Here is a 15,021-nt window from a genome sequence, read left to right as displayed (position 1 = left end):
CAATGAGGCAAAGTTGGTGTTGGTGCCATCTCAATCAATAGAGTTTGTAGGGGCACAACTGGATGCCAGGTGTGTCAGGATGTTCCTTCCAGACAAGAGGTTCCAGTCCGTGGGGGCCATTATCTGAGACATCCTGGCAGTTCCCACCATGATGACCAGGTGTTGTGTGCATTTGCTGGGTAACATGGCAGTGTGCAGCTTCGTGGCACAGCACGCCAGGTTAAGGATGCGCCCTCTATGGCTATGGCCATCATCGGTGTGTTACCCTGTAAGAGGCAGTTTAGACTTTGTGGTTACGCTGCCGACGTGGACTTTGTCGACCCTGCACTGGTGGTTAGACAAGGGGATCATCCCCACAGGAGTCCCCTTTGCCCCTCAGCAGCCCTCACTTTCCCTAGTAACAGACACTTTGGACCAGGGGAGGGGAGCACACCTGGGTCAACTATGAACCCAGGCTCTTCGGAGTGTCTCGGACCTTCAGCTCCACATAAATGTGAGGGAGATCAGGGCCATCAGACTAGCATGTATGACTTTCAGGGCCAATCTAGCAGGACATTGTGGCTGCGTCTACACGTGCACGCTACTTCGAAGTAGCGGCACCAACTTCGAAATAGCGCCCGTCACGTCTACACGCGTCGGGCGCTATTTTGAAGTTAACTTCGATGTTAGGCGGCGAGACGTCGAAGCCGCTAACCTCATGAGGAGATAGGAATAGCGCCCTACTTCGACGTTCAATGTCGAAGTAGGGACAGTGTAGACGATCCGCGTCCCGCAACGTCGAAATTGCTGGGTCCTCCATGGCGGCCATCAGCTGGGGGGTTGAGAGATGCTCTCTCTCCAGCCCCTGCGGGGCTCTATGGTCACCGTGGGCAGCAGCCCTTAGCCCAGGGCTTCTGGCTGCTTCTGCGGCAGCTGGGGATCTATGCTGCAGGCACAGGGTCTGCAACCAGTTGTCAGCTCTGTGTATCTTGTGTTGTTTAGTGCAACTGTGTCTGGGAGGGGCCCTTTAAGGGAGCGGCTTGCTGTTGAGTCCGCCCTGTGACCCTGTCTGCAGCTGTGCCTGGCATCCCTATTTCGATGTGTGCTACTTTGAAGTGTAGACGTTCCCTCGCTGTGCCTATTTCGATGTTGGGCTGAGCAACGTCGAAGTTGAACATCGACGTTGCCGGCCCTGGAGGACGTGTAGACGTTATTCATCGAAATAGACTATTTCGATGTCGCAACATCGAAATAAGCTATTTCGATGTTGGCTGCACGTGTAGACGTAGCCTGTGTGTCAGTCCGTGCAGACAAGACGACAGCAATGTACTATATCAACAAATGGGGGTGCACGTGCCATTCCCTGGTATCACAAGGCCTTGATGCACACAGCACATCATCATGCTGCAGGCCCTCTACCTGCCAGGTATGTGCAATTCACTGGCGGACCAACTCAGCAGGTCCTTTACAGATCACAAGTGGTCTCTCCACCTGGAAGTCATTCATTTTGTTTTCCGGAGGTGGAGGTATCCCCAGGTGGACTTGTTCGCCTCCCACCTGATTGCGAAATGTAGGACGTTCTGCTCCTACCACAATCAGAGCCTGGGGTCCTGTGCGGACACCTTGAGTGTTCCCTGGTCAGGCAGGCTGATATGTGCATTCCCTCAGATCCCGCTAGTTCACAGGGTCACCCTCAAGGTTTGCTCAGTAGGGGCGTTGATCATCTCGGTGGCACCGGCATGGGCCTGTCAGCACTGGTATGCGGCCCTCCTGCACCTGTCAATCCACTAGCCTCTGACGTTGCCGATCCACCTGGACCTGCTGACCAGCAAAAGAGGAGACTGCAACATCCCAGTCTCCAGTCACTGTATCTCACAGTGTGGATGCTCTGTGGCTGAGAGACGTGAGCTGGCCTGTTCAGATCCCATAAAGGAAGTATTAGTAAATAGTAGCAAACCCTCCACGAGGGTGAGTTATTTCGCTGTGTGGAAATGGTTTTCGGTTTGGTTGTCTCGTAGAGGGCTATCTCCCTTGCAAGCCCCCATCCTGTTGATTTTAGATTACCTATGGGACCTGGTACAGAGGAGGGCTTGTCCCTCTCCTTGGTTAGAGTGCACTTAGCTGCTATCTTAGCCTTTCACCCAGGTCATGGAACCTCTTCTGTGTTCTCAGACCCCATAGTCAAAAGGTTTATGAAGGGTTTACAAAGAATTAAGCCCCAGGTTCGGGTACCACTGCCCCCGTGGGATCTCAATTTGATGTTAGCCAAGCTTATGGGGGGCCCCCCTTTCAAGCCCTGGGCACCTGCTCCCTGCTGTTTGAGTTACAAAACAGCATTTTTGGTGGCTGTCACCTCAGCCAGGAGGGTATCTGAGTTGAGGGCACTTTCAGTGGACCCCTTGTACACAGTTTTTCACAAGGGTAGGGTTAGGCTGAGACCTCACCCCATGTTTTTCCCTAAGATGGTCTCCACATTTCATGTTAACCAAGACATTTACCTACCGTTATCTTGCCCAAAGCCTCATGCCTGCCTGAGGGAGCAATGTCTGCATATCTTGGACATTAAAAGGATGCTGGCCTTCTATATGGATAGGACTGGGCCCTTTAGAAGAATGCAGAAACTCCTTGTGGCAGTTGCTGATAGGATGAAGGGCCTTCCAGTCTCCTCCCAGCGAATTTTCTTCTGGATAGTGATGTGCATCAAGGAGTGTTACAAGATCGTGGGGGTTCCTTCCGCACCGGTTAGAGCACACTCCACAAGACCGCAGGCATCGTCTGTGGCGTATTTGGCGCAGGTGCCTATCCAGGACATCTGTAGGGCAGCCACCTGGTCCTCAATTCATACATTTACAGCACATTACGCTTTGATACAGTACGCAGAGGAAGAAGCTGCGGTGTGCAGGGCTGTCCTACAGTCCGTTCAGGGCTCTGACCCCACCTCCTAGGCATTGGCTTGTATTCCCTCAACTTGGAATGGACACGAGCAATCACTCGAAGAAGAAAAGACAGTTATCTGTTCTGTAACTGGTGTTCTTCCAGTGTTGCTCATGTCCATTCCAAAACCCTCCCACCTTCCCCACTGTTGGAGTAGCCTGCGAGAAGGAACTGAGAGCGGGGGCGCGGGCGGTGCATATATTGGTCACCATGTCAGTGTCACTCCAGGGGCCGCCGCACTGACCCTGTGGCTATTGGCTAGGGCAAAAAGCTTCCAGCAACTGGGCATGCACCCACACACACCCAACTTGGAATGGATATGAGGAACACATCTCGAGGAACACCAGTTACAGAACAGGTAATCTCATAAATTCCAGTGGGAGCTATATATGGATACAAGCCACAGATCAGGACTCTAACCAGTGAGACATTGTGTTTTTCAGCACCCTAGGAGAGGCCTGGGCCCAGCTGAAGAAGAGTCTGGTTGATGAGGCAGAGGTTCATCTCAAATTTTCCTCTAAGGTAATCTGCAAGCTCCGGTGCTCACAAAGAGCATTCTCCATGAGTTTGATAGTGGCCTTGGAGGCTATTAATAAGGAAAATATTCATATACCGTTGTGGCCCAAAAGGCAAACATCTGAGAGTACTAAGGAAATCCGTCAAATCTGTTTGCCTATCTATAATCTGTGTAAACACTGTTCTAACCTATTAGATCACGCTCTGTTGCCGGAACTGGGAACAGAACTTCCTGTATATACTCATTCATGAGCTCATTCACTTATAAGGTGACCTTCGCCCCCGCCCCCGATGAATAGGTAAAAATTGCAAAAATCTCTTTTTTTTTTATAAGTTGACCCTGTGTTTCAGGGATTGGCAAACTTCACTTCCCAGCCCATCAGGGTAAGTCACTCATGCACTGGGACATTTTGTTTACATGGCCTGTATACAGGCTTGGAGTCCTGCAGCTCACAGTGTCTGCAATTTGCCATTACTAGCCAACTGGAACAGCGAGAAGTGGTGACCAGCAAGTCCCTCAGCTTGCTTTGCTTTCCACAGCTCCCATTGTTTGGGAACAGCAAATCACAATCACAGGGAGCAGCTGGCCCTGTCACGGCAGCCAGCCCTGCAGGAGCCAGACCTGTCCTGGGCAGCTGGCAGCCAGCCCCCACGTTATCCAACTATTTGGGTTATCTGACTATCCTTCAGTTCCATTTAGGTTGGATAGTAGGGGCTCTACTGTACTTGAAGGGAGGTCACCTTGTGCTCCACTGAGCAAGTGGATTCCAGCCCTCTCATCAATTGTGCAAGAGGCAGACAGTGCATTGGCCTCCTGTGAATTTCTTGCATGTGAGCTGGCCACACCTTGACCTGCAAAGGGAAGTGGGCAGAACCATTGTTCCACTTCATTTCTGCCCTCCCTCTTGATCACTGTAGTCCAGGACCACATGAAGAGCAGGCTGCACTGACAGTCAGTGTGGTCCCCAGCTCACTGGAGAACTCAGGACATGACTGTGAGTTGCTCCTGAGAGATGCAGCTTCTTGCTGCCTTTGAGTTGGGGTGTGGGACAGTCTTGCGCTTATGGCACAGGAGGCTTAGGTTTTATTCCTGGTCCTGCCACTGGCTCCCAGGGTCACCTGGGGTAAGTCATTCATTCTCTCTGGGGCTCAGTTCCCATCAGAAAATGAGGATAACGTCAGCACTGTTCCTGCAGGGCATGGGCAGGGGAAATTCATGCATGAGGCAATGTGAGGGTAGCAGTTCAAGCATCTCCATAGGAGATTCAACGGTTCAGATTTTCTCATGAGAAGAGGGCAGAAAGAGCCTGAGAATCTTGCAGCCTTTGAGAAATTTCTCCTACAGTCCTTAAACTGATGGGCTAATGCAGAGGCAGCTTTGGCTAGGGCATTCTTTGGGGAGGGAAAGTTTCCCCAGCCCATTCTGCTGTCATACTACTAAAATTTCATTTTTATTTAAGTATGAGTACTGTATTATCATCCATTGTGAGCAAGCCTTACGGGACAAACAGGTCACTGCAGCCAGTTGTGTTCTAGTCTCGGCCAGCATGTGGCTGTTAGCACTTCCCAATGCCCCTTTTTGTTGTCATTCCCAGCTCCAGAGTGAGGTGGAGAAACCACTGCTCAATTTCAGAGAGAACTTTAAAAAAGATATGAGGAAATATGATCATCACATCTCAGATTTACGGAAACAGCTGGCTAGTCGCTACACTGCAGTAGAAAAGGTAAGAGCAGAGACTGAAGCAGAGTGAATTTTGTTGGGACACTAAAAAAAAAAAAAAAACTCGTGGCATGCTTTTCTTCAGCTTCTAGCTATGCAGGAGAGGGTTCTGCTAGGGTCTGTGTGTTGTCTGTTTTGCTAGACTCCTTAAGGCTTGTTCTGTTCTGGTGATTCATAGAAGACCAGGGAAACATGTCATGTCTGGGGATATTGTTTCACTGAATTGTATCTCTAGCCCTATCCTTCCCACTCTCTAGGTCAATACATTGCTAGGGCATCAGGTAAAAATATCCATCCTCATGTTCTCAGCAGTCACATTAGTCATACAGGTCCTATCAGGAATATCAGTGTAACATTGATCATCCAAGGTCGCCAGCAAAGCCGCTGCTAGTTCTACCCACACCTTCAGCAGACAGCTGAGGTCATGCACCATCCCCTGTTCTACACCCCATGCCTTCACCTGACTGACTCTGAAGAAAGGGCAGGAAAAGCGAGGTGTCAGCACTCTGCATCCTGCTGGAAGCTGAAACATAATACTGCTCATTAAGCCTGGTGCTGGTTAAGTGCTAGCTGAGCATTCTCACAGAAACCAAAGTATACTTTGGAGTGGACATCACATGGCTTTCCTGGACAGCCAGGGGGACAGCCCATGGAAGACCGTCAGGCCTGGTCTACACTAGGGGATAAAAATCGAATTTAAGGGTCTTAAGTTGATTTTATAAAGCAGCAGTGTCCAGTAAGGATTCAAAGCTCTCCACTCTTGTGGTGGTGTTTCCATATTCACCACATTATATTATATAACATTTTATAGAGACTCTTTCCGTGTTCACAACATTATATTATACAACACTCTATAGAGCCAGGCACCACCAGCTCCTCCCCTCCACCGCCAAATAAATGCCCTTCCCCTCCCCACAGAACCAGGCTCCCACTCCCTACCCCTCCAGTTTTAATTCAATGCCACCGACTCACTGGAGTCGCTGCTGTCACGCACTTCTCCCACCAAGCTGGGGTGAGGGGGGATACTCCCCATGTGTAGCTCTCAGGAGGAGCAGCAGGTTGTCCACCCTTGTATTTGCTACAAGGCCGTGTCCTATTTGCCAGATCTGGTGAGTGGTGGACATATTGGACACCCCTGTTACAAGCATCAGTCTTCATCACAGAGCTAAACAGGTCCATTTTAAGAGCCTCTAATGCTAACTTTTGTAAACCTCATGTCACTGGGAGTAACACCAAAATCAGTTTTTCAATGTTGAGCTAATGCTAGTGCAGATGACAGTGCACCCAATGTGTCTTTTCTGGTCATTGCTTCGCCTCTGCTGCTCGCCAGGTGAGCTGGAAGTAGGTGACAGGAAGCGGGGGTCATCAGCCCGGGAATGTTGAATTTATTTCCTTTTCTTTATGACCAGCATGGCGAGCAGACTATCACTCCAAAGCACCTACTATTTGTGCTGGGATGACTTAGTTTGGAGGAGCCAGACTCAGTAGATGATGTGAGGCAGGTAGAAGTTATTCTCCTGTAAGGCATATGTGTTGTGCTTTATTTATTCAAGGCCCGGAAAGCACTGACAGAAAGGCAGAAGGATCTGGAAATGAAAACCCAGCAGCTGGAGATAAAGCTCAGCAACAAGACAGAAGAGGAAATCAAGAAAGCTAGGCGGAAGTCCACTCAGGCTGGTGAGTGGGTTTGTATTCATAAATTGCTGAAGGGCAGCCAGAGAGAGGAGTATGCTGCCATAGAGAAGGTGGGGTGCACAGGGGCCAGCGTAGCTGCGTCTACACGTGCTGGCTACTTCAAAGTAGCCGCGCCAACTTCGAAATAGCACCCGCCATGTCTACACGTGGCGAGCGCTATTTCGAAGTTGAAATCGATGTAAGGCGGCGAGACGTTGAAGTCGCTATCCCCATCAGGAGATGGGAATAGTGCACTACTTCGACCTTGAACGTCGAAGTAGGGCACGTGTAGATGATCCGCGTCCTGCAACATCGAAATAGCACGGTCTGCCATGGTGGCCATCAGCTGAGGGGTTGAGAGACGCTCTCTCCAGCCCCTGTGGGGCTCTATGGTCACCGTGTGCAGCAGCCCTTAGCCCAGGTGTTCTGGCTGCTGCTGCTGCAGCTGGGGATCCATGCTGCATGCACAGGGTCTGCAACCAGTTGTCGGCTCTATGGATCTTGTGCTGTTTGGTACAAGTGTGTCTGGGAGGGGCCCTTTAAGGGAGTGGCTAGCTGTTGCCCGGGAAGTGCTAGTCCGCCCTGTGACCCTGTCTGCAGCTGTTCCTGGCACCCTTATTTCGATGTGGGCCGCTTTGGCGTGTAGATGCTCCCCTGCAGTGCCTACTTCGATGTGGTGCTGCCCAACGTCAACGTTGAACGTTGATGGCACCAGCCCTGGAGGACGTGTAGACGCTATTCATCGAAATAGCTTATTTCGATTTCGCTACATCGAAATAAGCTATTTCGATGTAGCATACATGTGTAGACGTAGCTCATGAGAGATAAAGCTGCTGGCATAGGAAAAAAAGGATGTTCTGCTGAGGTGATGAGGAAGCAGTGGCAGCATGTGCACGTAACAGAGAAGGTTAAGGAAGGAGTTAAAATTAACCATCAGGTTGTGAACCTGAGTGATGTGGTGGATGGCCGTGCTTGACAAGGAGAAAGTAATAAAGATTTGGGAAAGAGTAGAAGGTGCTTGCTTTTGGCTGTGATAAGCTAAACGGATGATAAGACATCCAAGAGGAGATATTGGCGAGACAGGCCAAAGTAGGAAATTGGATAGAAGGAGAGATGTCAGCAGCATAGAGCTGATACTTGAACCAGTGAGCTAAAGACAGACGGATTCAAATGAGGGACAAAGGGCACAATATTGGGATACACCACTGACAGGGTGGATGATGACCCACCAGAAGGGAAATGGAAGAAACTGTCAGACAGGCAGGAGGAAAACCAGGAGAGCATGTTATTTTGGAAAGGTGGGAGGAAGAAGAGTTTGGTAAAGAGAGGATGGCTGACAGTGAAAAGCAGCAGAGGTGGAAAAAAATGGAGTAAAGGCCAAAATAAGGTCACTGGGGACTGCAGTGAGAGCCATGTGGGTGGAAAGGAGAGGGTCCAACAGATCTTAAATTAGACTCATAAACCTATTGAAAGGTAGTATGGCCTATGATTTCTATTCCACCCCTGGAACTGGCAGCAAACCATAGTAAATATTGGCCAATACTTTCATCCTATGGCCTACACCCTTATAACTTCACCGAACTTTAATTGTTCAGGGTAAAATTCCCTACGTCTGGTGCCTTTCTCCACTGAAGATTTTTGTAAAGTATAGCCATTTCCAGGAATAAGTTGTGGGGAAAATGCATTGCTTTGCATTTTGCATTGCCGGTGTTAACCATTTTCTGCTACTCTCATTGAGAACCTAGAATGCATATGTGCTTTGGACCCAAGCTCATTGATGACCCTTCTGGAGGTCAGTGTGGGTGAGGTTTGTGGGTTGCTAGCAGGCAGTTGGCGTCAGAAGTCTGGATCAACATTGCACAGTGACAAGACACCCAGGATTCCAAGGCCGACAGTGACAGAACAACCTCCTCCAGCCAGATTTTGAATGGGTCCCAATCTGGTAGTCAGTCTCTGAGGACACCTATCAGACCAGCCTTCACAGGCTCTTCTTGTGGGTGTCTTTGCCTGGTCTGTGGATCACAGGAGAGCTTAGGCAAGAGATAAGCAGAAGTGTGCATACCCCAATGCAGAAATGTAGGTTGCTAGGTAACAGTTACAGTAAAAAGTTAGGTGCCAAGTGAATTTAAGCACCAGCAGCATTCATTGACAGCCAGGTTGAAGTTTTGTAGACTCAGTAGGGGTTTTGTGGAACTCTGACTTAGGCATGTAAAGCCCTTTGAGTATCTGGGATTTACTCTTCATCTTTTCACAATTACTAGCCTTTACGAAACTATGAATATGTTGGTTGATTCTGTCCACTAAGTGGCAGGAGAGAGTCTTGGTGTGGTGCCCTTGAGACAACACATGCTCTGAAAACATCACCAAAACAATTTTTAAAAAAGTAGTTTATTTTTGCCTGTCTGTAAATCAAACAGATACCAGGGTCCTCTGGCTCATGGTAGAGTTGATAAGGAGCACAGAGGCAGCAGCAGAAACTGTCCACAGACAGCCTTACAAGGAATACAAAGATTGTGCCTGCATCTCCCAAAACTTGCATAAATCTTTGACTCTTATGTCCAAAATAGGTTGCACAGGTGCAGGTACCACTTGTTCTAAACTCTGCAGATTGGCCATAATTCTGAGTGAAACACTAGAACACTGCCATGGGGTGCAACTGTGAACTGCTTGGCCAGAAGAAGTGTTCGGGGAAAAGTCCTCCCTTCCCCCCACCCGCCACTTACCCTTTAACTTGTAAGAATGATGAATGGGGAAACTGTACAGAAAAGGAGTCAAGCTGTCGTCATCCCTCTGTGACCTCTCACTGCTCTGTTTTTTCCCAGCCTAGTCCAGTCCTCTCTCCTCGCATATAGATCTGCCTTGTTTCCTGTCTGCCAATCCACTTTCCGTCTCCGTTAAAAGTGCAGAAATCATGAGTTAATTCCAAGGGGCATCATTTCTAAGTTACATTAAGTCCAACTCATGATCTCACAGTAGAACTCTCAAATAGCAGGACGTTGGTGGGCCACCCTGGGTTGCCAAGGACCCACCCTTGGGTTGTCAAGGGTCTCCCAAGGGCAGGCCACCCTGGGGATGACATTAGGAGCCCTGCCTTATTAAATCAGCTAACAGTAGCAGCCCTGCCCTTCTGTGAAGAGAACTTCCCACTGTCAGCTGGCCATGGCTGGGTGGGGTTAATGCTGTCAGGTCCAGTCCAGTTAGGGGCTGAGGCTGCAATCATCAGCCTAGGAAATGGGAGAGGGGAATCCTACTTCAGTCCCCCAGGCTCAGCATGGCTGAAGAACCCTAAGAGAAGTGGACATGAGGCAGGGGGCCGGGGGGATGGTGCTGAATGATGGCCTGGGTGCTGCAGTGAGGAGTGGGTGGCTGATGGGGTGGGGGGTTGTGTTGATGGTAGGTTCTGGGCAGATGAGAATGTACTAGGGGTGTGCACTGTGGTTGATGGGGGTGATGGAGCAGGGGGGTGAATCTCAGGGGAGCCAACAGCCTCCACTGGCCCTGGGGCAAGGTTTGTGTGTGGGGTGGTCTTGTACTCCCAGAAGGGGCAGAGCCAAGGATGGAAAGGGTGGGGCTGAGGGCAGCCAGCCCTCAATGTTGCCTGGAGCACACCTTGCCATCTCCCCTGCTAGCCCTTAGATCTGCAGTGATTTAAAGGGTTTGGGCCTCCAGTTCATGCTACCATGGCCATAGTAACAACCAGAGTCGTGGGCCCCTTTGACTCGCCAGCCCCTGGAGTAACTGGCCCTCTCACCCTCCTGTCAGTGAGCTTGGCTGAACTGAGATGGGGGGCTAAGTGAGGGGGTTGGGTGGGATGAAGCTAATGGGAGTTGGGGGACAGGGATAATTACTAGGAAGGAAAGGGAGTGAGATGTGTGGGTGAGAATTGCAGCAGAGGCCAAGAATCCCCATACCCAGGACATGTGGGAGAGTGGGCATCGTGAATTGCTGCATGCATACACCCTGGGCATGGACACAGGCATTTCAAACATCAGGAGGCTGACCTAAAAACACTATAATTTTGTTTTAAAAACAATCTTACTGTTTTGGGGGGCTTCAAGTCATGACTTTTTCTCTCTTGAAGTTGGCAGTCCAGCAAGTGACTGTCTCTCCACAGCACCCATCTCCTGGCTCAGAACCTCAGCCCCAACCCATTTAGCACAGTTCCCCTGCATACAGCTGGGCGCTGTGCCAACAACTACTGGCTTGAGCTATGCAGCAGCATATAGACCAGTGCTGACTTTGGTAACCTCAGGGGAATGTACGAGAGCATCAAGAAGGCATTAGGACCCACCCAGAACAAGATGGCACCTCTGAAATCCAAATCTGGTGAAATCATCACTGACAAAGCCAAACAGTGGAGCGCTGGGTCGTGCATTACTCCGAGCTGTACTCACATGAGAACATTGTGGTCGACTCAGCCCTCAATGCCATCGAACTTCTACCAGTAATGGACGAACTGGACCAGGAACCAACTGTGGATGAACTGAAGAAAGCCATTGACAACATTGCAGTAGGAAGGGCCGTGGGCCAGGATGGTATACCACCAGAGGTAATCAAGTGTGCTACAGACACTCTCCTGGAACCCCTACATGAGCTACTGTGCCTGTGCTGGAGAGAGGGAGAGGTTCCGCAGGACATGTGCGATGCTAACATCATAACCTTGTATAAGAACAAAGGAGACGGAAGCGACTGCAACAATTACCGTGGAATCTCCCTCCTAAGCATCACTGATAAACCGTTCGCTTGCGTCATCCTCAGCAGACTCCAGAAGATTACTGAGAGGGTGTATCCTGAATCACAGTGCGGATTCCGCACAGAGAGATCTACCGTCGACATGGTCTTCTCTCTGAGGCAGCTGCAGAAGAAATGCAGGGAGCAGAGGAAGCCACTCTACATTGCCTTCATCGACCTAACCAAGGCCTTCGACTTGGTCAGCAGGGATGGACTGTTCAAACTGCTCCACAAGATAGGTTGTCCGCCATGGTTACTCAAGATGATCCAGTCTTTCCACGAAGACATGAGAGGAACCATCCAATACGATGGCACATTATCGGATGCTTTCAGCATCAGGAGCGGCGTCAAACAAGGATGCATCCTTGCTCCGACATTGTTCGGGATCTTCTTCGCACTCCTCCTTAAACACACCTTTGGATCTTCAACAGAGGGCATCTTTTTGTGCACAAGATCTGACAGGAAACTGTTTACTCTTGCAAGGCTGAAAGCTAAATCTAAGGTGCGGGAAGTCCTCATCAGAGATATGCTGTTCGCAGATGATGATGCTGTTGTGTCACACACAGAAGACCAGCTTCAGAAGCTGCTGGATCGGTTCTCCAACGCATGCAAGGACTTTGGGCTCTCCATCAGCCTAAAGAAGATAAATGTACTTGCTCAGGACGTTGCTGATTCTCCATCAATCAGCATTGACAACTATACGTTAGAGGTTGTCCACGAGTTCGTTTACCTCAGGTTCACCATCACTGACACCCTGTCCTTGGAGACTGAGCTAAATAGGAGGATTGGTAAAGCAGACACAACTCTGTCCAGACTCAGCAAGAGAGTGTGGAATAACAACAAGCTGTACACTCACACCAAAATGCAAGTCTACAGAGCCTGCATCCTCAGCACCCTCCTTTACGGCAGTGAGACTTGGACCCTGTATGCCCACCAGGAAAAGAGGCTGAACATCTTCCACTTGCGCTGCCTCAGGCGCATCCTTGGAATATCGTGGAAGGACAGTGTGTCCAACACTACCGTCCTTGAGCAAGCTGGAATCCCAACTATGCACACCCTCCTCAGGCAGCGGTGGCTCTGCTGGCTTGGCCACGTCCACAGGATGAATGGTGGAAGGATCCCGAAAGACATCCTGTATGGCGAGCTAGCCTCTGGCAAAAGACCTCCCGGATGCCCCCAGCTGCGCTACAAAGATGTTTGCAAGAGAGACCTCAGGGAAGTAGACATCAAGCCAGACAGCTGGGAGGAGCTGGCAGATGATCGCAGCAGATGGAGGCAGGAACTATACAAGGGCCTTCAGAAGGGTGAGTTGAGGATCAGACACCTAGCAAAGGAGAAGCGAGCCCACAGAAAGCACAGCAAGGACCTGCCAGATGTCCATTACATATGCAACAGATGCAGCAAGGACTATCACTCTTGTGTGGGTCTTCACAGTCACAGCCGACGCTGCAAATGAGGATGCCAAACGGAACTACGAAGGGCGCGATCCATAGTCCTACATAGACTGAAGGATGCTGCTGCTGCTGCTGCTGCTGCTGCTACTACTACTACTACTACTACTACTACTTGCATACTTGTCTCCCCACTGCTGAGAACTCCTCCAACTTTTTCCGCTCTCAACCCAATCCAAACCGTGCATGCAGTCACACATGGCTGAGTGAATACACACATGCTTTGGGACACTTTCACAATTTCGTGGTGCCTACCACCAGACTCTGCAGCCCCCAGATCTTGCAAGATCTGGCAAAGCAAGAGAACAGGCAACCAGGGAGCTGTCTCACAGAGGCCTGATCTCTCTACTCTGCTTGGGATCTATGCTGCATGGCCAGGAGCCTCATAGGCAGCCAGCTGTGCTGCAGTGTCAGGGGAGCCAATAGCAAGATGTGTGTAGGGGCTCAGTTCCACACTCTCAGAAGCAGCAGTGCCTCAGGTGGAAGGGTGAAGTCCAAGGCAGCCAGCCCTGAGCACCAGCCTGACTGCGTCATGTCCCCCAAGCCCTCAGAGCCACACACAACATGTGGCACAATACTCTGGTGGTGATTGTTGGCAGCTACTGCAATAGCAGGGATGGCAGTTGGGTGCTCTGGGCCCCTTTGAATCTCTAGACCCTATGGCAACTGCCTTCTTTCTCTCTTCCTTCCCTACCACTGCTTCCATGGGCCCATGCAGTATGGCAGCCACTCCATAGGGCATGCAGTGCAGTTGGTGGGGAGACTTCACCACAGTGACCCCAAATGGCTAATGAACAGCTTGATCCTGGAAGCAGAATTACTTGTTCAAAGAAATCTCCGGGCCCCAGCCCATCTAACCCAGGATTTTTGTAGTGCTCAGCTCCAAAATGTCTGAGAGCGCCAAAGTGGGAGAAGGTGCAGAATACCTCCAGCACAGGCTGAGATCTGCTGCCTTGCCAGAAACTGAATTTCAAGTAAAATCCATCATCTGGAGGCAGCTAGCTAATTGTCCATGGAATGCTGCTCCATTGCCAAGGCTCTGGACACTGTCTGAGACGCAGCATAAGGAAAATGGAGTCTAAAGTACATTGATAGCAGCATATTAATTGCTGTGTATAACAATTCAGTGCTCACCCCAGGGTCTGTGCCCTTTGATGTGTCACAACCAGAAATAAGATGGAGACTTGTATAATACATTGTTTACAAGCTGCCCATCTTACCCTTATAATTAAAGCTATGGCTGTCTGCCAGTATGTGGACGAACATCCCCTTCCATCAGTCTCCAAATGCTATGGGAAGAAAACAGCTCTTACTGTGTATCCAAAAGTCAAAAATTGTAAGCTCTTCTAGAGCAGAGGAAGGAATTCCAGAGATTATTGTTTTCACGTAGAACTTGCTGCCCTTGTCCCCAGAGCTCCGCTGCTTACAAACAGCAGTTTGGCACAGGAAAAAGGGAATTTCCAGGCTCCAAACCTGAGTGCTTGGAAAGTCCAAATGGACACTTTGATCTCTCTATGGAACCCACTAAGCAATCAGTACAGCTTACGAAGCATATTAGTAGAGGCATCAAGCAGGCTACTGTATTTTTGTACAAGCTTCGTTTTCTAATAATTCCTGCACTCTGGTTCTCATACAGAGGATATTAGTTTAGTCTTCAGCTCTTAGAGCAGCAGGATGGTCCAGTGGTCAGGATGCAAGTCGTAAATTAGGCAGTTTCAAGTTCTGTTTCTTGCTGTGTTACAGGCCCTTGTGTGACTTTGGTTTAATTAATTAGTGTCCCTGGGCAGCAGTTTCTGCTATATGGGAATGGTGGGAATTTCACTGCCCTCCCTCATGGGAGTTATGTATCTGCCTTGGTCAGAGATTGTGAGGCTCTTTGGTCTGCACATGAAAGGAAAAAGAAGATTCACTTTAACAAGCACAGATGGTGGGGAAAAAAAGCACACTTACGGGTCTGCAACACTTGAGCAGCAGTTGCAGTGTGTCCCATAAATACTCTAGTTACAAACATGTGGC

The 15,021-nt window shown here is 49.8% G+C and overlaps 1 protein-coding gene across 9 annotated transcripts in view; it reads left to right on the top strand.

The window, feature by feature from the left end:
• The window catches only part of GAS7 (growth arrest specific 7), a 161,682-nt gene that overhangs the window by 122,364 nt on the left and 24,297 nt on the right, over positions 1–15,021 (top strand). For all 9 annotated transcript variants that reach the window (XM_075014664.1, XM_075014662.1, XM_075014663.1 and 6 more), the window contains 3 exons: positions 3,357–3,435; positions 5,025–5,153; positions 6,703–6,826. In XM_075014664.1, the coding sequence (XP_074870765.1) occupies positions 3,357–3,435; positions 5,025–5,153; positions 6,703–6,826 (332 nt within the window). The remainder of the gene's footprint in view (positions 1–3,356; positions 3,436–5,024; positions 5,154–6,702; positions 6,827–15,021) is intronic.

The sequence above is a fragment of the Carettochelys insculpta genome, chromosome 20, assembly GCF_033958435.1.
Source record: "Carettochelys insculpta isolate YL-2023 chromosome 20, ASM3395843v1, whole genome shotgun sequence".
Taxonomy (NCBI): domain Eukaryota; kingdom Metazoa; phylum Chordata; order Testudines; family Carettochelyidae; genus Carettochelys; species Carettochelys insculpta.
The sequence above is the reverse complement of the archived record's forward strand: the minus strand, read 5'-3'. Positions and strand labels throughout refer to the sequence as shown.